We start from the raw sequence: 20694 nt of genomic DNA, 5'->3' as shown, positions 1-20694 counted from the left end.
TGAGATTTTGAGTTTCTAAAAAATTATCATTGATCTACATGACGCCCCCCCCCCCCATGAAATGTTCCAGCCCCCCCCCCCCCCCCCCCCCCCATACCATGAATAATTCCTGGCTACGCCACTGGTGGCAACCCGTGAGATCCAATTCCATTTCGTGGTTACTTCGATTTTTTAACTCAAGTTTTGCGCCCACGGACACCTCGCTCGAAACCCTCCGACGTAGAAAGCCCATTTACTAACACGCTTAAAGTAAGGGGTCCCTCTGGGGACGCATATTTTTAGCGCCTTGGTTTGAGGCGACACAACAGTCGAGGCGGAACCCTCGACTTACTGTACGGCTGTTCGCGGAAGTGTGTGTGGGGCGTAAGTACATGCACACAAAGCACACGCAAGGTCGTGGGGCTAACGGTATAGTAAAACTTGTGATTGTGTCGCGGCGCGCGCGGTGTGCGGTAGCGGGAACAAGCTGGCGGGAACAAGCTGGCAGCAACAAGCTGATAGCCTAGGTCAAGGCTACGTATCAAGTTAAATGTACACAATCTCGACATGTCTGTAGACTATAAATAAGGCCGTCCTTGACAGGAAACAGATGTTGTATACATAGTCTGTGGTCAAGCCGTGCACTGTCTACCCGCAAGTGACCTTGTTTTGTGCACGTGTATATGGGCGGTTTGTCGCCAGCCCAGGTTGTCAGGCTCAGATATGCCTGACCCGGGGTCACACACTAAAGGTGACTGCATCTGTAGTGTGTGTCTCTGGCTAGGATTAGATGGAAGATCCGAACCAGAATCGGTTTGAATGTTTTTTATTAAGGTAATTAACAAAATTGGGTCCCCAAAAGGGCCAGTATCTGCGTCGGAGGGGAAACAGTATGGGAACTTTGGTGAAGTTGAAGCTTATAGGTAGCGTCGGTTTTCCTCCAGCGTTTAGAACATCAACACTTGCTCGTCCTCCGGATTTCGATTATGTGTTCCAAAGGCACATAGGCACCAGTGTTCCGTAGGCCCTATGCTTACCCGTCCTACGGCACCAGCTGCACCATTTCGTAGCTAGCGCTGCATGATACGCACTAGACTGGAGCGAGACTCGCATTTCACGTTGCTGCCAAGCTGATGTAAGCTAGCATGAGGCCAAACTGTAACGTTACATGTAGCTCTAAAAGCCCGTTGGCAACGTGTGCTTGGCTGACCGACACATCACTTTACACGTAAACTTTATATGCGTAGACCTACATGAACATGCAGCAATACGTCAGTCCGCGTCATGCCAAAACTTCACTCGGATTGTTTCAGTTTAGTTCGGATTAGCTCATTCAAAAACGAATGTATTTCTTATAATGCTGTTGGTGTGGGTGCGAGTGTTTTATGGCACAACTGTGGTATTTTCGTAGGCCCTCAAACTTTTCGTAGGCTCTCAAATTCGTCGTATGCCCTCATATTTTTCGTAGGCCCTATATAGGCTATACGGGAGGATGGTGTGGCAACTTACCCATTCATTAGCTCCTACAGCTGCAGCTAGTTGCTGAAACGGTACTGCTCTGCTTCCTTTAGCCTCAGTGGTGGTTTTACAACCAAAATGGGGTCAGTACATGTAGTTTCGTTTCATGACTGGCTACCCAGCTAGGTCCATTGGCGTATGGTCTCCGTGCGCCAGCAAAAGAGGGCGCGATTTTACCTCTTTTGAGAGCTCCGTGGACGGGACACACAGCTTGCGCGTACTGTACTGTACTGGTTCGCGCGTGAAATACGCACGACTTCCTGAATGTGCAAAAGCTATATAGCCACCGCGTCCAGGCCTTGCGTGAGCGTCAGGCGTCGTCGCCGCGTGAATACGTTCGAATTCAACTTGCGATGGTCTCCGAGACTAATCCCCGCCTCCAATAACTTTGGATACATTCGAAATACGCAGTGGATGGATTAGGATCCAGTCTAGGTCACCCCCAACTCTCTGTTTCTGGCCGTTGATGGGGTACTTGTGCACGGAGCCCATAGATAGCTAGGATTTTTTTTAGTGGGGGGAGGGGCATCAGAATAGCATGGGGCACATATCGCAAACGTCCTATTGCAGTTTTTCCCAGTTGGGCCCCATAATGCCTCGCTATATCCATTGACATCAGAAATTGTAAACAGTAAGCCTTTGGCTAACTGAAAAAAACTACAACTTACAAAAACCCTTTTCGGTTGGGGAAGGAAAAAGGGGCATCATTGGTGGGGGCAGTTGGGGGGGGGGGCAGTCACGGAAAATTTATGGGGGGACACGTTCCCCCTCCCGATCCAGGCCCCTGCATGCTCAGTCTTTGCTCTCTCAGGAGGACACTGTTGAAATGTTTTAAACTTTTGCGAATGTGAAAAAACTTGATGCGCCATGCAGTCACAAATTTGCGTTCGGGGTCTGTGCCAAACCTGATTGGCGCAGCCAGGAAAAGGGTGGCTGCCGGTACGGGTCGCCCCCGACGGGCGGAAGGGATCTTCGTGTTCGATTCAGTATTTTTTGTCAGCAACCGCCCACGTACCGTACCTTCGACCGGTAATTAAGGCGGGGCTTATGCTCAGTCCGCCGGCTGTGGGGTCGGTAGTTATAGTAGTTATAATTCCCCCCCCCCCAAAAAAAAAAAAAAAAAAAAACAGTTTTGGGTTTAATAAAACGTCATCATCAGAAGAAAAAAAATTCCTGACTTATCAGAAGATTTTACCGAGACAAGTGAAAGGAATGAAGTTTTTTTCGGGACAGTGGGAAGAGCTCGAGCCGCGACTCGACTAGGTATTGGTGTGGCCTGTCCAAACATCTTGTTCACCACGGCAAATTGACAATTTGACATCGTCTTCTTGAAATTTGTTGTTATAATGCATGGTATCATCTAGCCCAGGTTGGACGAAGTCTTCATTGCAATACGACTAACGTAGGGAGTCCACCAGGGCTAGGTATCATCGCCTTTTTGCAGATAAGCTATTTTTAATTTTTTTATTTTTTTTGCGCAGCATGTTTGCTTGTCGACATCAGGGCCAGGAACGGACGGACAGCGAGACAGCGATAGTTTACAACGCATGCTTGATCACTACCCTAGAGGTTGGCGTTCGCGTTGTAAATGATGCATACATGATGCAGTCACGGATCCTCTCAAGTCATGCCATGAAGGGTGCAGACCAGTAAATCGGTCCAAAATTGCCTGCGCCGGCCAAATCACGATTTGCATGCCCTCAAAATCTTCGGTATTTGAGCATGCTGTGGCCATGAACTTGAGGGTTTGTAAAAAATATGGGTGGAAGCCGTGCACAGGACTGGGAGCTTGCAGTTCAGTGTAAATTGGATGTAATTTGGACCCTAAAAGCGCTCTATTTTGCAATGGAGTGTAGGCATCGTTTTTCAAAATGGCGATGGGCTTCAGGACTATTTTCAGGGGTGATCGTCTTCAGATTGAAATTTCTCCTAAAAGTCATCAGTTGACCCCCCGTAAATTGAACAGAAAATGAAAGATGATGAAATAAGCTTTAATTTGCTGTGTGTCTCGAACACCTTGGAGAGTTGTGAGTATTTTTCCCGAATTTTTGAAGTGGGAGCATTTACCATTGGGGTCTATGGAAGTTTATTACTGGTCTGCTACCTGAAGACGTTGTCCAACCTTACTTGATCACGAGCACTTGGTGGCGCTGCTGCGCCTAGTTTTATACCGCTTGCGCTTGCACGCCGGCCGACAAAATTCTTTGGCGACAAACGTAAACAGACTTTTGCAACGTCGTCTCTGCCTCTTTGGTAATTATTTTTTTATTTGACCATGATTATGAAGGCATGATCTATGGAGCAACATGTGGAAAGACTTCCATATCTGGCCATCACTAATTTTTCCCTTCAGAGTTCAGTGACCTATCACATATCACTCTAGCCCGACTGCGTCTGGCCGCACAGTACTATCGCAAGCTCTGTAGTACGGCCAGACGCTGAATGCTTCCACAGAGACTGAATTTTTTCGGCCGCTGATGTAGCGATTTTGCTACATCTTTTGATCGAGATTATCTTTTCATCCAGGACAAAAATTTCCACAGTTAAGGTTCTTAGTCGTAGAGCAACTCGTACCTTTTCGAAAAAACGTTCTTTGGTCTCAATATTTTCATCCATCTGGCCAAATAACGACTTTCATTGATCATCTTCCACAAATATCGTCCCGAAAATGCTCCCCCATGCGATTTCAAAATGGCGGCCGCGCTGTAACTCATGAATATGCATGAAAAGTCTGTGACGTATGACCTCGTGTTTTTGGACGTGCGTGCGGCGGCGCCGTACGTACATATGTACATGTACATTACTTGTAGACAACAGCCCAGTACGTGCATGCCATTGATCTCCATATACACAGACTGGATAGGACATCGCGTACGAACGTGCGTCCGCGCGCGCGTTTTTTGAAAAGGGTAAAGAACACGATTTCGCATTCGAGTTGTGTACACTTTCGAACGGAGGATTAAAAAATGAAGTTGGGTTTTCTTCGGTTTCTTTGTCATTTTTGAAAGAATGAAAGAAACAGAGATCTAAATTGATCAAAATCGACGAGGAGTATAGGTCAAGGTGTGCGCAGCATTAGATTGCTGGAGTCGGGAAGTAAGGAGCGTTGAAGCATAGGACAATTATTCGCAAGTAAGTTGTTAAGTTTAACGAGGCCTATACAACATGGCATGGAGGAATATAAACATAGCAAATTATAATATCGTTAGTGTTGTCGCTCTGAGTTTGAGGGGATGGAGGCCTGTGTGGTAGCTAGCGAGATATTCTGTTCAAATTCCATGCGATCTAGACCTGTCATGCTGTTCGCCGCCCATGTTTTTTTAAGACATAGGCCTAAACGTGCATGACTGACCCGGCAATGGCAATGAACAAAAGTTGATTTGTTTAAAATAGTTTATTCGAATAACCTTTATAACTTTTATATGCAAAATCTGATTGAATTATGTCTGCCTTGGCTTCAGCTCTACTGAGTGGAGCGCTGGAACTTCGGTACCCTCCGTACAAGCTTGTACGGAGGGTACCGAAGTTCCAGCGCTCCACTCAGTAGAGCTACCTTGGCTTAACGCCTACCGAAATGTTTCTATTATTTTTCTTTATAAAGAGAAACCGAGGAGATGGTTTATGCTAACTTACTGCACAACTGGCCGATTGACCTTCATATCAAACAAAGAACTTCAGCAAAGCCATAGCAAAAACAACCAGCTCAAGGACCGAGCCGGACGAAAATGGAGAACTTCACGGAGGGATGGAATCGACTGTATCATCCACTGAATGGAACATGCGATGTGATAGGCATCTGAGCGTTTGACTTAATCAATTCTTACGATGTGGAACTGTTAACATTGATTGATTTTGTTTTTGGAAAGAAGCTGTGGAGTTCAACGCAAGTATTTTTATGAGCTCCCAAGATGACTGTCACATTATTGACAGTTTGTATGGTGAAGAAAGCAATGAGTACTTTTACGGTTTGAAATTATGTTGTGTACGCCGTTATATAAGATTACTAGCTATACTGTAGCCATAGGGCCTATACACCGTCATATTCGCTCACAAAAACGTTCCCACTACACTTACAAGTAATTATATTTATTTTCAGAAGTAGAGCTAAACATTTAATTGTAAACAAGACCGTGCATAGCTTGAATTATTCTTTGACAAAATTAGTATAGTACTAATTTTCTCGTGTGAGTGTTCAGTTAAAAAAATGTGATGTCATTTCAGCATAAATTATTACTAATACAATAATTCGTACTGAAGTAAGTTTCCACAGGGAGAAATGGCTTTAAGGGAAATAAATAAGTTATCAGGAGAATCCCTGTACAAGGTCAAGAACAAGGTGTATCGAAACCTTTTAGATTGTAATTGGTTTATGTTCAGGTTTTTAATAAATATATCAATCATTTGAATGAATCTCCATACAATTTCTCGTGTGAGTGTTCAGTTAAAAAAAAATATGATGTCATTTCAGCATATTATTAATACAACTATTCATTTCGTTGATGGAGTAATTCAGTGTGCTCTAATGACCAATGTGCCAAACATGAAATGGCAATTTACTTACAATCATTTTTGGGAGGAGAAGGGATTTTTAAAAAAAATAAGGGAAAAGGAAATGGGGGTTTTGAATTTCGAAAATGCATAATAAGAAAGCGTATATCAAGAAAATGTGGAAAAGCTGTTTGGAGGGATTGAGGATAACTCTTCATCGTTCAGTTATTTTTTTAAAGATTGTTTTGGAGGAGCGCTTGAACTCCCTCCTGTAAGAAAAATTTCACTCAACAATCCATTTTCCAAAGTAAACAAAGTGAAAGCACAATGCGCGTTTACCCGTCTGACAGTAAACGCGCCGCCATTGTTCGGCCGCGCATTCGTGCACAAACACTGCGCGATGTCCTATCCAGTCTGTGTATATGGAGATCAATGGTGCATGCACACTTACGTCCGCGCGGCGGTGTGCATTGCACGTACTGGGCTGTTGTCTACAAGTAATGTACATGTACATGGATATGTACGTACGGCGCCGCCGCACGCACGTCCAAAAACACGAGGTCATACGTCACAGACTTTTCATGCATATTCATGAGTTACGGCGCGGCCGCCATTTTGAAATCGCATGGGGGAGCATTTTCGGACGATATTTGTGGAAGATGATCACTGAAAGTCGTCTTTTGGCCAGATGGATGAAAATATTGAGACCAAAGAACGTTTTTTCGGAAAGGTATGAGTTGCTCTACGACTAAGAACCTTAAATGTGGAAATTTTTGTCCTGGATGAAAAGATAATCTCGATCAAAAGATGTAGCAAAATCGCTACATCAGCGGCCAAAAACATTCAGTCTCTGAGGAAGCATTCAGCGTCTGGCCGTACTACAGAGCTTGCGATAGTACTGTACGGCCAGACGCAGTCGGGCTAGAGTGATATGTGATAGTGATGTTGTGCCCATTCTTGAAAATCACGCATTCTCGAGAATGGGTAAGCACATTCTTGAGAATGTGCAACTGGATCCTTGCTCAATCTTGGCAAAAAATAACTCTTCCAGATTGAGCGCACATTCTTGAGAATGCGCGACAAGATAGCGGTCTTGTCGATGCCGAGCACCGGCTGCGCTTGGCAAGTCTAGCTGAATCCTCGTTCACTGATTCTTAATAATTATACTGTTGCAACGCAAGGCGCTGAAAAGTAGAGTGGATATGAAAAGTATACGCGTATTGGGGAGGGGACCGGGGGGAAAATAAGAATAAGTAAGAATTAGAATTCAGATTTTTGGGATAATAAAAGAGGGGGGGGGGGACGTAAGAATGAAGAATGTGAAGAATGAGAATGAATACTGCGACATCCCATAGTGCTAATGCTATTTCCCATTTAAATTGCCACCAATTTATTGTTCACACCCCACCATAACGTCGCAGAGCTGGATTCTATCTAGTCAAAAGAGCAATTTTGGCAGCTTCTGGACATCGTTTTTTTTTTCGTGGCACGCATATGATACATACAGGGACTTGTACTTGTCTAGCCTAAACAAAGCACTTCCCAGACTAGTTCCCAGTCCTCCGTTATTACAAAACTTCCCATAAGTAGGCAGGAAAAAGCAATAATAACAGGTTTAATATGATTCAAATTATCGTAGTTATACGAGTACAGAAGCATAGAACATTTTCTTTCCTCTTTATATGAATTGTTTCCCTTTTAACCGCTATACAATTCATTTAACATAATTATGTCGTGCAATGTTTGTTAAGATTGGGCAAAATTCATAAATTGTGCACGTGATATTCCCACCCAATCTTAAGAATGAGCGCTCATTCTTAAGAACGCGTGCTCGTTCTTAAGAATGGGCGCTCATTCTTAAGAATGCGCGCCCATTCTCGAGAATGCGTGATTTTCAAGAATGGGCACAACAGTAACACAATCTAGGTTGTCGGAACATAGGGGTGTCGGAACATAGAGCAGTCACCACAGATTTCACCCAGTATATAGCATGCCAAGGCAGTAGGCAGGGCGTATCTTTTCTTGGGGCGCAAGGGCAGGGTTGGAACTTGGAAGGGAGGGGGGGTTGCTGTCAAGGTGGGAGGGGTGTTACTGTAGCAGGCATTAGCCCCATAAATGTGGCCAATTTACTGGACTACTTCCATAATTGAAGGGCACACTTGGAACAGGGTAGGTCCCCTAGCCCTACTTGAATATCATGAATATGTAGAACTGCGTCAAGTTTTTATTTTCACATACTTTGTTTGTAGTTTGTTTACGCTTTAAAAGCACACTCACCCTCTTTAAAAGCTATAAAAAGTAGTCCCCTTTTTTCAGATGCCCTTTTTGGAGGCCGCGTCCTTTTTCTTTTCTTTTATTGAAAAAAAAAGAAAAAAAGATAAATTTTAAACAGTGACATCATTTTGGCCTCTTTGTCTGTTGCCTGTAGCCCATAAAAAGCTGGTATGTCATTTCCTGAGTCCAAGTGGCGGCAATTTTTTTAAAAAGCTGGCGACCAACTTGAAAAATAGCCCGGCTCGTCATTTTTGACAATGGGTCAGGTGGCCATTTTGGTGAAAGAAAAAAAGGGCCTCGTCCTCCTTTCTTTTTTGGAAAATGGCATCTGCAGAGATTGGGAATGGGATCAATGCGACGCACCATGAATGCGCAAAACCGCAATAACTCATATATGGCATGAACTGTTACAATATGCCAGAGACTAATACTTGGGTTTTTTGACAAAAGATAATTAAGTCTGTTCAAAATTATAATTAAAATTGCTATTTTCAAAGCAAACATGATAAAGGAGATGAACTTGAGATTGAGTTGGCGTCAACACTGCTGAAATCACATGTCGGTGAACTTTTACATACATTAGGCCAAAAAAAAAAAGTCTCCGGTTTCTGGTATGGAGCTTGCCCAAAAAGTGGTGCGGCGACGCAACTTTTTTTTTTTTAACTGACTTTTTTGCTTCAAATGTCGGCTGATGACTGCAAATGGTGCCCGACTAAACTTATTGCAAAATGTACGGGAGTCCAGTGAGTCCACATAAAGCTTATTCTCGATCATACCCCCCATCTAAAAACACGTTAAAACTGTGCTGCAGCAGAATTCCAGTCAAACCAGTGAGTTTGGCGGTTTTGAGACATCATCTTTTATTGGAAAAAAAACTTTTTCATTTTGCCGACGCGCAGGGCTACGGCGACGCGCGCGCATACCAGAAACCGGAGACTTTTTTTTTTGGCCTTAGCAAAGTTGGTGTCAAGTTTAACTTAAAGGTGCACTACAGAGTATATTAATTATGCAATTTGTGGAGAAAATACTTGCATGTGGGGGTTTTTTTACGACGTGGCTATCATTATGGCAGCCGTTATGGCAGCCTTGACTATATGCCTTCATCCGAGCTGGGAGTTGGAACTCTCAGCTCTGATGAAGGCCTAGTAGCCAGGCCGAAAATTCAGCTAGAATATTCATGGTGAGCACTGCTTTAACTCATTTCTATCATCAGTGCTATGCAGTTCTGTTTCATTTTCTTCAGTCACGTACTTATGTATGATGTGTTTTTGTCCACAGACAATCCTATCGTCCGTTATCTTTGGACTTTGATCGGCCTACCAGTTTGCTTGTGCAATGTCATTTGATATTGCAGACCTACATTTACACTTGGATAACAGTGTCCATGTACCTGGAAAAGGAGCTGTAAAGGTAAGACTAAGCTTATAATTACAAATATAGTAATAGTATTCAATTGCTTCATCACATTTTTCACCATAATGCCACATCACATGATGTAAACTTTTTGAGTTTACGTATACATCATGTAAATTTGACCCATATTAAAGGGAAGATGCAACATTTGCAAACAACACAAAAACAAATTGATCAAATTTTCACAAAATACTTTACTGGATTGTTTGGGAATGCAGTCTAAAGCATCCTGTAAAATCGTGGCTCCTGGTGTGCTGACATTTTCAAGAAAAATTGTATTTTTCCAACGCTGGTCAGCCAACCAGCGTTGGAGAAAATTGGCTTTTTTCCAAAAAACCTGACTCCTACTTTTTTATAATTAGTTATTCCGCATTTTCTTTGCCATTGATTACAAACCCGTGGAGGCACAAGCATGCTAGACATGCTAGACAGAGTCTCTGACCTTATTACAATCCCCCAAAGTCTATAAATTGCTCCGTTTCTTCTTAAGTGAAATCAGGGAACCAGACTACAATAACATGATTGGTTTTCTTGGTTTTGCCAGCATCTACAAGCCCAAAACGCGAAACAAGGCATTTTAACAAAATTTGCTATAACAAAATCAATCCTCCAAATCCATTTATTTCCGAAAATTGCAGCTAAAGCAAATGTTGTACATATGTATTCCTTTAAAGGGCATACCTTGTACAAGAGGCTTAGGGCCTACATGTACCAAGTCAAGCTGGACGCTTGTGTTGTCATTTGAACATTTCAGTGACTCAGTGCTCAGTCGGTAGATGGTAGAGGACAACAGGCTGGCCCTCGGGTCCAGCAGAAATATCCAGAACATCAAGAGTGTCCACAATTAAATACGGAACGATACGACTTGGATTACAATGATGTTGAAAGGGTACTCGCTGGCGGGGACGTCTCTATAGTCAGAAGTACCATTGGTCCAAGTCCCATTGGTCCAAGTCCCATTGGTCCGACGTCCCATTGGTCCGACGTCCCATTGGTCTGACAGCCCATTGCTCTATTCGTTCCATTGGTATAAACGTCCCATTGGTCTGACGCGGGACTTCGGATCAATGGGACGTCGGACCAATGGTACTTCGGACCAATGGTACTTCGGACTATCCAGACGTAACCCTCTCTGGCAGTCTGTTAATTTAATGAAAGGCTGGGCTTAAAATAATTCATAAATACCTGAGACAGTTTACCCGTTCCTATTGGTCAAGAGCCCATCACATGGGTGGTTTAATCCGCTGATGTCCAAACAGCATGCATTAATGTACAGATAGTGTCTCTCGGAGCGAAGACAATGAAGTAAGAGTGCGGACATTGATTGCCATTACAGTGTTCTGGAACTTGCATGCAATTGTGCTTCAGTCGACTTCCTATTTCTATTTCTATTTCAGAGATTACTTGGACATTTCAAGAAGCCAGAATGAGTAAGACGGTAGCTATCATCGGAGCAGGTGCCAGTGGCATCACAGCAATCAAGTGCTGCTTGGATGAGGGTCTCCAAGTCACGTGTTTTGAGAGATCGAGCCGGATTGGTGGGCTCTGGGCTTACCGTGAAGACGTTGACGGCCAAGGCTGCGTCTTCAAGTCCACCATCATCAACACCAGCAAAGAAATGATGTGCTACAGCGACTACCCCATCCCCAAGGAGTACCCAAACTACATGCACAACTCCTACATTGAGAAGTACTTCCTGAGCTACGTGGACCACTTCGATCTGAGACGCCACATCCAGTTTCGCACCGAGGTTGAGAAGGTCACGCAGGCTGCCGACTATGACGCGACTGGCCGATGGAAAGTCACCACCAAGAATCGAGACAGCGGTGAGAGTACCACTGATCACTTTGATGCTGTCATGATCTGCACCGGGCATCACACAACCCCCAACATCCCCGACTTCCCTGGCTTGAAGGAGTTTCAGGGAAAGGTACTCCACACTCACGAGTACAAAACTCCCTATGATTTGATCGACAAGCGAGTTGTCGTCATCGGGATCGGTAACTCTGGAGGGGATGCAGCAGTGGAACTGGGCCGTATCTCATCAAAGGTATTTCCTAAATTAGCGCCCTTCGTTATTAAGCAACTACAAGCACTCTTAGTTTGAAGTTTGGCAACTTCAGGAAGGTCTATTTGGGGTTGGGCATGTAAACGTAATATACTCGTAGCAGGTTGACTCATGAAAAGAGCATTCAGGGACTGTTCGTTAGTATTTGAATACATTTCTATAACCTCCGTTTGACAAGTAATATTCGATCTGATGTTTTTTTTTCCTGCTTTCAGGTCTTTCTGAGTACAAGGAGTGGAACTTGGATCCTCAATCGTGTGGGTGATTACGGCAATCCCATCGATATTGTGGTTGCAAATCGATTCGTAGACATTTTCCCCACAAGTTTTAAAAAACACCATGGTAAAGAGGAAGCTGCAGGCTAAATTTGATCACGCCAAGTACGGACTGCAGCCAGCACATGACCCTTTCCGTGCCCACCCCTTTGTCAACGATGACCTCCCAAATCGTATTCTAAGCGGTGCAGTGATCGTCAAGCCCAACGTCGCCCGCTTCACTGAAACTGGGGTCGAGTTCGAGGACGGGACTTTTGAGGATAACATCGACTGCGTCATCCTCGGCACTGGGTACACATTCAGCTATCCGTTCATGGACTGCCCTTCTTCCAAGTCATCAAGAATGAGGTGTCGCTGTACAAGTACGTCTTTCCAGCTGACCTGAAGCACCCAACCATCTGCACCATTGGTTTGGTTCAACCTCTGGGAGCCATTCACCCAATCTCCGAGCTCCAGAGCCGATGGGCCGCCCAGGTCTTCACTGGCCAAGCAAGCCTTCCGTCTCGTCCGGAGATGGAAGCATCTATCAAGAAAGCGAAAGACGACATGAGTAAGCGATACGTGAAATCCCAACGTCACACCATCCAGGTGGACTGGATCAAATACATGGATAGCGTCGCCATCGAGTTCGGAGTCAAGCCTGATATCTTGAAGCTGTTCCTGTCTGACCCAGCACTGGCTCTTCGTTGCTACTACTTTGGACCCTGCTTGCCTTACCAGTACCGCTTGATGGGACCAGGGAAGTGGACGGGAGCCAGGGAAGCCATTAACACCATGTGGGAGAGGGTCAACGCACCTCTGAAGACACGCCTCCCTGCTGTCCAAGAGAAGAAGTCAGGGGCATCTTTGCTACTGCGTCTTGGTTTGGCTTTCCTTCTGATTTACATTGTTGTATCTATAATCTTATAACATTTGAACAGAAGGGAAAATATTTCCAAATTGACAGGTCATTACAAACACTCCTATAGATTGTCGATAATCTGTTTAATCAGGACTGTATGAAACTGGCATTTGTGAACTTTGTTTTATGCACTGTCATTTAAAAAAACAGATGTTCCATTGAGACTACTTAATACATTGCATCAAACCTTTGGCAGATACACGTACACGAATTAGGGTGGTTTGAAGTGTTGCCGATTTGTAGTAATGTCCTCACAAGTCACAAACTGTTGAAATCAACTTTTTACATGAGGCCATTGATCAACATTGGTTTTTAGTTTTAATCACTCAAGGTTGAAAAAAAATTGGTCGGGAGAGGAATTTATATTTTATTATATAAATTCCTGCGGCAAAGCTGTTGTACAGTTCATTCACGGAAAGCGTCCTTGGACATTAATCCCAAACCATGGCTTGAAAACCTTTACTCCACATGTAACATGTGTAATCTGGGGGATTACGAAAGGCATGATGCAGGGTCCAAAGAAACAACACAACAATTGGCCTACCCTTGCCAGCTATATGTAAAACATTGAACTTTAAGAACTTAACGACCACGAGTACTGTACAACACGCGCTCACAGTATGGTGCCGAGAGCGTTGTCGTATCAATACCACATCGCCTGGCTATGGCATGCATAACACCTCAGTATGTCATGCACAATGTTTGCGTGCAAATCAGTGCGACCGTGCCTGTGGATTTGGTGAGAAACTTGTCTGGAAACTACTCTTTCTTTAGGAAAAAAACACACTCAGAAAATATAAAAAAAACCGAGGGAGTGAAAATCGAGGCGGAAGTGATGAAAACCTAAAAATCAATGTTGAATGGCCTAATAAGCATTACTTTATTGTTGTTCATCCCTACTTATTTGTATAACTGGATTTTGTTTTTAATTACTTTTGGCCAGAATCATGACTACAACAATGTTTTGTGTATATCATCAAAATTATTGGATTGGGTACTAGATTGGAGTATGGGTACTAGATTGGAGTATGGGTACTAGATTGGAGTATGGGTACTTGGAAGGAGGGGCTTGGGATGCAAATAATGTATTTGAATCCGTTAAGGTGACAGTTGGTTTAAGGTACCAGTAGTACTGGTGAGTCTACATGGCTGCAACAAATTATTTTTGCTGAAACGAATAATTGTGACGTCCAGTTTATTAACCGTTGCAAACCATGTTGTTGTCGTTTTTTCAAATGACTTGAATAAAGGCAATTAGGATTCCTGATGAACTGAAAGGTAGCTATTAAAAAAAAGTACTAACTGCAAATTTTTAAACAGTAATGATTTTTTTATGTGCTCTCTAAAATGTTATGCTTGTAATTTATACATGTATATTGCAAAGTGACTTTTAAAATTTGTTTGAAATTATGTTTTATATACATGTACATGTATGTGCATGTCACATAGATTTTGTGCCTGAAAAGATTAAAGAAAATTGATATGAATGTTATGCTCCGTTGATTCGTGCTTCAAAAGTAACAAATTACTTGAATAATCAATGCAGCTTATACTCATGCACTTTTCTGTTTTACAAAAATGTATTATGTGGAAAATCATGTGTTTTGTTTCTGTTGTCGCAGAGATGTCGTGCCTGAAAGGATTAATGACAATGGGTTTATATACAAATTTTATGTTCTGTTGATTGTTGACTCATGCACCAGAAGTTTTGGACATAACAGTTTTATGAATAATTCGAAAAATAAAGATTTTTCTAGTGAGGGTTTATCAATTGTAGTGATGTGGGGGGAGGGGGGGTGTTGATAGACTTGTAAAGCTACTGTGATTATGTGATAATGACATCTCGAAAAGAATCATATTACCCGTCTGTAAACCTTTGTTACTGACCAAATGATCATGTTCACTTGTTGCCTCTGAAATACTTTGTCCGTTTTAATCTTAAAACAACAATAATATTCTATTCATGTGGACAATGAAAAAGTATGGAACTCATTTATCATATAACCATTAATCAGACCACTGAGTTAGAAAAACAAACATTTTGTGAAATACAATGTACTTGTAATTATGATCTTGTATTTTTCATATTAACCAATTCGCGCCAGATGACGTGTACCCACGCAAAGCTTTTGGGGTACTTGGAATGGATGACAGATAATAGTTAAAAGAGGGAGCGACCCACTCATAGCGAGCAAGGCCAGAATATAAGTGCGCTGCCCGAGGGTGATGGCTTCAACCCGCCTGGCTTGAGGTCGAGTGAAAAATAATCTCGCGCCTCGTTCCATTCTTGTCAAAATAGTCCCGGCGTCGACTGGTTAACAGGTTAAAAATTAATCCTAGGAAGCAACCAGATGTTGCATGGTGCTAGGTCTGCATGGTGAGTAGTGTGGGTGTTACATCAAGGCAAGCCATCTTCATTCAGGAAGGTCTGGGTGAGGCGGGCTTTGTGAAGTCCTGTATTGTCATCACGCAGATGGATTTGAAGACCGTCTCAAATACATACTTCAGAGTACTACCAGGGCTTTGAGAGATGAGTAATGAGGATGTAGCAATGCGCTACCACTCAACCGAATTTCTGTTGGTGAGGGGGACATGTGTGTACAATTAATCTTATTCTGAATGGACACGGACCCTTATCGTCATTGTTTACGAGTCCCTCCTAACTCAATTGAACCAAGCGAGGGGTACTTGGGCATATAGAAATTGGTTGGGCGCACTTCATTTCATGTGCATACCCGAGCATACATGTACGCCCGCAATGTGTCAGTTTTGCGTAAACCCTCCTGCTTTCTGAACAGTCACAGACAGTCTTAAAAATCAATTCTGTTCCCCTGCTGTGTCTTTATACACGGGCTCTAGTCACCAACAGTCGGATCACATTTCTTATAAACAATGCAACTAGAATAAAAAAAACCATCAACAGACAAAAGCAGGTAACTGGAAGGTACATGTACAGCTGGATTATCAATCTCCAAAAGTCAAGGCAAAGCTGTATCAAGTTACATAAACAGTCACAGCCAGTCAATCCTGTTTTGTTGTAAACAGGGAGCTCTTAACTGTTGAAACAGTCTCTTGATTGATTTTGGCTACTGGATGGCTTTGTTGAATTGCCAGCCAGAGAGTGAGGGTTACAGTCAGATAGTGGTAGATGCAGGAAGGTTCCCAGTGGATGCTAGCAATTTTAGGGTTAAAGAATCTACACACCACTCCGAAACTGCTTTCCAAGTTGTCATCTCCACAAACGTTACAAACCACTGGTATGGGCTCCGTGTGCCAACAAAAGAAGGCGTTTTAACTCTGAGAGCTCCGTGGACAGGACACACAGGGTGAGCGTTCTGTACTGTACCGGTTTGCACGCGAAGTACGCATAACTTTTTGAACGTGCCAAAGCTATAGCGACCACGTCTTTGCATGGGCGTCGTCGGCGCGAGAATACATTGGAATTCAACCTGCAATGGTCGGAGACTAATTCCCACCTCCAATAACTTTGGACACACTCAAAATACACAGTGGATGGATCGGGAACCAGTCTAGGTCTCCCCAACTCTCCTTTTCTTGCCGTTGATGGGGTACTTGTGCATGGAGCCCATAGCATTGATTACCAACACTGTGTGTTCTATGCTTTCACGAAGCCTTTTGAGTTCTCAATTGAAGCAAAAACGAGGTGACTTTAATAAGGTCAAACTATATGGTATTATTTTTGATGTATTAATTGTCCCTGTTATAAAAATGTTCACAGTATGAACTGGCCTTTAACTCAACACTGAGCATGCAGTTCAAATAATTCCACCTGGATGTAAGGCTAATCCTTGTTTGTGAAATGTTCATCATCCTGATGCGAAAGTCCATCATTTTCCAAACTTTCATAGTTCTGGTTTCCCAAACAAGTCACAATCCGTAACCCTCAACTTTCTGCCTCATCATCTCTGGGTACTCAATACTCGCGTCGCTGAAGTTGAACATTTCCTCATCGTACAGTTCTTCCTCGAGTTCCTCGTCCTCGTAGAACGTGGGAAACGGCGGTGGGGCCTTGACTTTCTTGTTCTTGGGCAGTACGCTGTCTATGACCTTGATGTAACCGTACTTGCGTCCGGCGACGGAGCCGGCGACGTAGAGGATGTTGTGCTTTGTGTCGACTCGCCAGACCTGCGAGAGTGGTAGGAGAGAAACTCAATAATAAACAGATCCTTTTCAGAATGATGGTTGTAGTACGACAAATGGGTGATGGGATTGTGCCTTTGATGATTCGCCTTGGGTGCTATATGCGCCCCTCAGGTGTTGTCATATTCCACGTCACCCCCGTCAGTAATTGTTATATCGTGTGCTTGGATACTGTAATTTCATTGGTCTAGGACGGCCATGTGTCTGGAGAATAAAAATGCATGTCACGTACTGAGGGTGATATCGCTCTGCAATCATGTGTGCGCGTTGCGCGTAAGGAACGTGCTGGCGCGCTAGCTGTGCGCAATGAGAACTGCAAGGTCAAACGCTCGGTCTCATGTCCGGCAGATATCCAAACCTTCAGTGATCAAAGTTTGCATCGCAGTGATTAATTTATTTCTCACACAGTAAGTTACAACCATTTATCTTTTCGAGTTATTGACACGATATAACAAAACAATTGTTGTCTGCTGTAATGTGGGATATGCCTTTTTTTAGCCCCCCTGGGGCCCATAGCACCCAAGGCGAAGCCGAGGATGCCATGTGCCCCTCGGGTGTTAAAATGGCATATCCTACATCACACCAGTCAACAATTGTTAAATGGCAGCCATTTTGAAAATTTGCTTGTTATTCTACCTTTATTTTTTTCAATGGACAAAAATCTGCGATGGCCCTATACCCTAATATCCTTCTTAAGACATGCTCTGACTGTGTGTCAAATGCCATGCTTGTATCATCAAAGGCACAATTCCCCCAAATATTCATATTCCTCTATCTGCCCAACTAAGTCTAGGACATAGACTGCATGACTGATGGATTTGGTTCTATATTCGCACAGCCGGTCACAAGATGAGCGTGGTAAAGCCGCTGTGGCTGTAGAATTTGCACCAACAAGATGAATCAAATGCAGTCTTGGGAAATTTGGTAGTGCTACCCAGAAAATTCTGAGTATACCTAATGCCGTCCATTAGCTTAAATACAGTTCAAATCAAGTATTCTTGGAATTTTCTGGGCATATCTCTATCAAGGTAAATAAGGGATTCATGTTATTCACACATTAAAAACAAGGAAACTACAAACCCGCCATTTATACTCTAAGATGGAGAGAGGCAATTGTAGTAAAGTGTCTTGCCCAAGAGCACAAGCACCATGTTCTCCATCAGGGTTTAAACCCATGCATCGTCACATTTGAGTCAAACACAGTAAACGTTGGACCACAGCGCTCCACAATGGTTAGCGGAGCTGATTTAACAGCTTTTTGAAGGTTGGTGGCCAAATTTATTGGCATTTCTGGGTAGGTAACACACTGACCTTAAGTCCGACAGTCCAGCTCATTTTGTTGCCCATGTGACCCGGCATCTTCTTACCAGGCCAAATCCTCCCCGGACTCTGAAATAGAAAAATTATTGTAAAATGAAACTAAGTTGTACTCAGAGACATGTACTTGAACTAATGTTGGTGCAAAACAAACATCAGGTCACAAGACTGTCGAAGAGATATAATTCTGTCCGCGAAACAAAAAATGCAACATCAGTGTGTGATAAGAATAATAATAATGAACCACACGGGAAATGGAATGGACTAGTACATTTAAACAATTGTAAAGTTGAAAAGATATTGACTGGAGCAGGGTTTGAACCTGCGAGCTCCGGATATCCAGGGCACAGCCAGAATTGGGCTGGATAGCTCAGTTGGTAGAGCACCTGATTGAGAATCCGGAGGTCGCAGGTTCAAACCAGTCAATTTCTTTGTTCAACTTTAAAATTAATAATAATAAAATATAATCTTTTTTTTCTTTAAAAGTACATGTCTGTGCATGTCTTTCTGATCAAGACAAAAAAGCTTCATGAAAATTCGACACTTGTAAAGAAAAAGGACATCTTAAAAAAGTAAAGTTCTGCTAAACTTTCAGAATCATGGAAAAAAAACAGCCTACATGTATACATGTACGTTAGACTGATAACCAGGGTCACACAGATGGAAGATATGAATGCATTACAATGAAAATACTCTCTTCTCTCACCCTCCACCCCCCCCCTAAAACATTAAATAAATAGACAAAACAAATAATATATTTAAAAAACCACTCGTTTCTTTTCTGTTGTTTTACAAAAATGTACTTGTTTGCAAACTTTGGACAGAGGGTGGGCTTTCAGTCAATATAATGGCCAGATCCAAGTCCAATGGAAAATAACAAAGGCTCTTAGACTCAGAAAAAATGTTCCTTTACTCACCCCTCTCCTCCTGATGCCCCCATCTTTCGGTGTGTCTTAGTGGCTCCGTGGCTGGCCGGTTGGCCCTTCATGCCCCAGCGTTTCATCACACCCTGGAAACCTTTGTCGATTCTGTTCAAGACCAGTAAAAGAGACAAGCAAAAAAGTTAAAATAACTAAAAAACTGCTAGAAATTACTTGAAATGCACAATTTCTGCAAAAAAAGAAAGAGGGCCAGGTTTTTGTTCCAAATCTTTAACAGTAGAATCCTTCATAAAGGTAGAAACTTGAAAAGTCAGACTCTGATCTGTATCAAAAGTCAGGCATTGTAACTTAAAAAGAAGACACAAGTTACTTACATCATGGTTTCCAAACCACATGTGGCCCCTTAGAAACTCCGGTCAAGGTTAGAACAAGTCAAAACAAGTCAATAGCTTTCTAACAGTCAGCAATGAGACGCAAATGTTACTTACGTTCTGCCACAGCAGTCAACGTACATGCCCGGTCTGAAATGAGCAGCGTACAGTGGTGATCCTGAATAAACAGCAAAGCAAATTGGAATTGAGACTGATAGGCGAGCACTAATGGACTCCGTGCATGAACAACAGACACATGGGAGATGGTGCTTTAGGCTGACTTTCAAGTTAATCAGCTATCTTCGTTTTTTTTTCTGTTCCATACCACACAAAATGACTTTTCGCACTATCACATTTGTCTACCCGTGTTGAAATCAACAAGCATTGACTAGAGTCCACCATTAGCAAAACCTGGTCTCATTGAACACGGGCTGTATCCATTTGTAACACAGGTCAGCCATAGATTTTGGATTCTCTATCCAGATAGAGTTTCCTGACCCTTTCTCGACCCTGGTACTGACTAGAATTGGATTTCACACATGTAAAGCACACTGGACCCATGTAAAAGCTGTTCTGGATTCTTGCTAGAGTGAAAGGGTTGCCAAAATCACCAGGTCTGACCCGGGTCAAGTACAGAGATTGTGTTGAAAGGGCCCAAACACTATTAAACCTTCTTTTGTTTGATCAGTCACAGACCAGTCAAAAAATTCATCCCTCCTTCCTGTTTCCATGCCTTATTTTTAGGCAGGCTAGTCACCAAACAGTCTGATCATAATTCTATAGGGCACTGTGACTATAGTCAAATTCCATCAACAGACAAAAGCGAGGGTACTGGTAGTCACAGCTGGCTTATCAATCTTCTACAGCTAAAGAGCTATTATCAGATTTCATAACAATCACAACCAGTCAATCTTGCCTTTATGTGAGAAGGGAGCACTTGATTTAGTTTGACTACTGGGTTGGCTTTGTTGAAATTTGCCAGCCAGAGAGGAAGGTTAAAGTAATGCATTGTGTCCCAAACTGACTTAGGCTTCTGAGACAAAGCAGA

The 20694-nt window shown here is 43.0% G+C and overlaps 1 protein-coding gene and 1 pseudogene across 1 annotated transcript in view; one reads left to right on the top strand and one right to left on the bottom strand.

The window, feature by feature from the left end:
- The first annotated feature begins 3622 nt into the window (after positions 1 to 3622).
- LOC119738032 lies at positions 3623 to 13285 on the top strand (annotated as a pseudogene).
- A 3497-nt stretch (positions 13286 to 16782) lies between these two features.
- The window catches only part of LOC119736601 (39S ribosomal protein L3, mitochondrial-like), a 4646-nt gene continuing 734 nt past the window's right edge, over positions 16783 to 20694 (bottom strand). Inside the window, exons 2-6 of the mRNA XM_038210617.1 lie at positions 19764 to 19926; positions 19312 to 19422; positions 19088 to 19090; positions 18389 to 18464; positions 16783 to 17062 (exon numbers count right to left, since the gene is read on the bottom strand). Of these exons, the coding sequence (XP_038066545.1) occupies positions 16805 to 17062; positions 18389 to 18464; positions 19088 to 19090; positions 19312 to 19422; positions 19764 to 19926 (611 nt within the window). The 3' untranslated portion in view covers positions 16783 to 16804. The remainder of the gene's footprint in view (positions 17063 to 18388; positions 18465 to 19087; positions 19091 to 19311; positions 19423 to 19763; positions 19927 to 20694) is intronic.

The sequence above is a fragment of the Patiria miniata genome, unplaced genomic scaffold (genome assembly GCF_015706575.1).
Source record: "Patiria miniata isolate m_02_andy unplaced genomic scaffold, ASM1570657v1 HiC_scaffold_3, whole genome shotgun sequence".
NCBI lineage: Eukaryota > Metazoa > Echinodermata > Asteroidea > Valvatida > Asterinidae > Patiria > Patiria miniata.
This window is presented reverse-complemented; position numbering and strand designations above follow the sequence as displayed.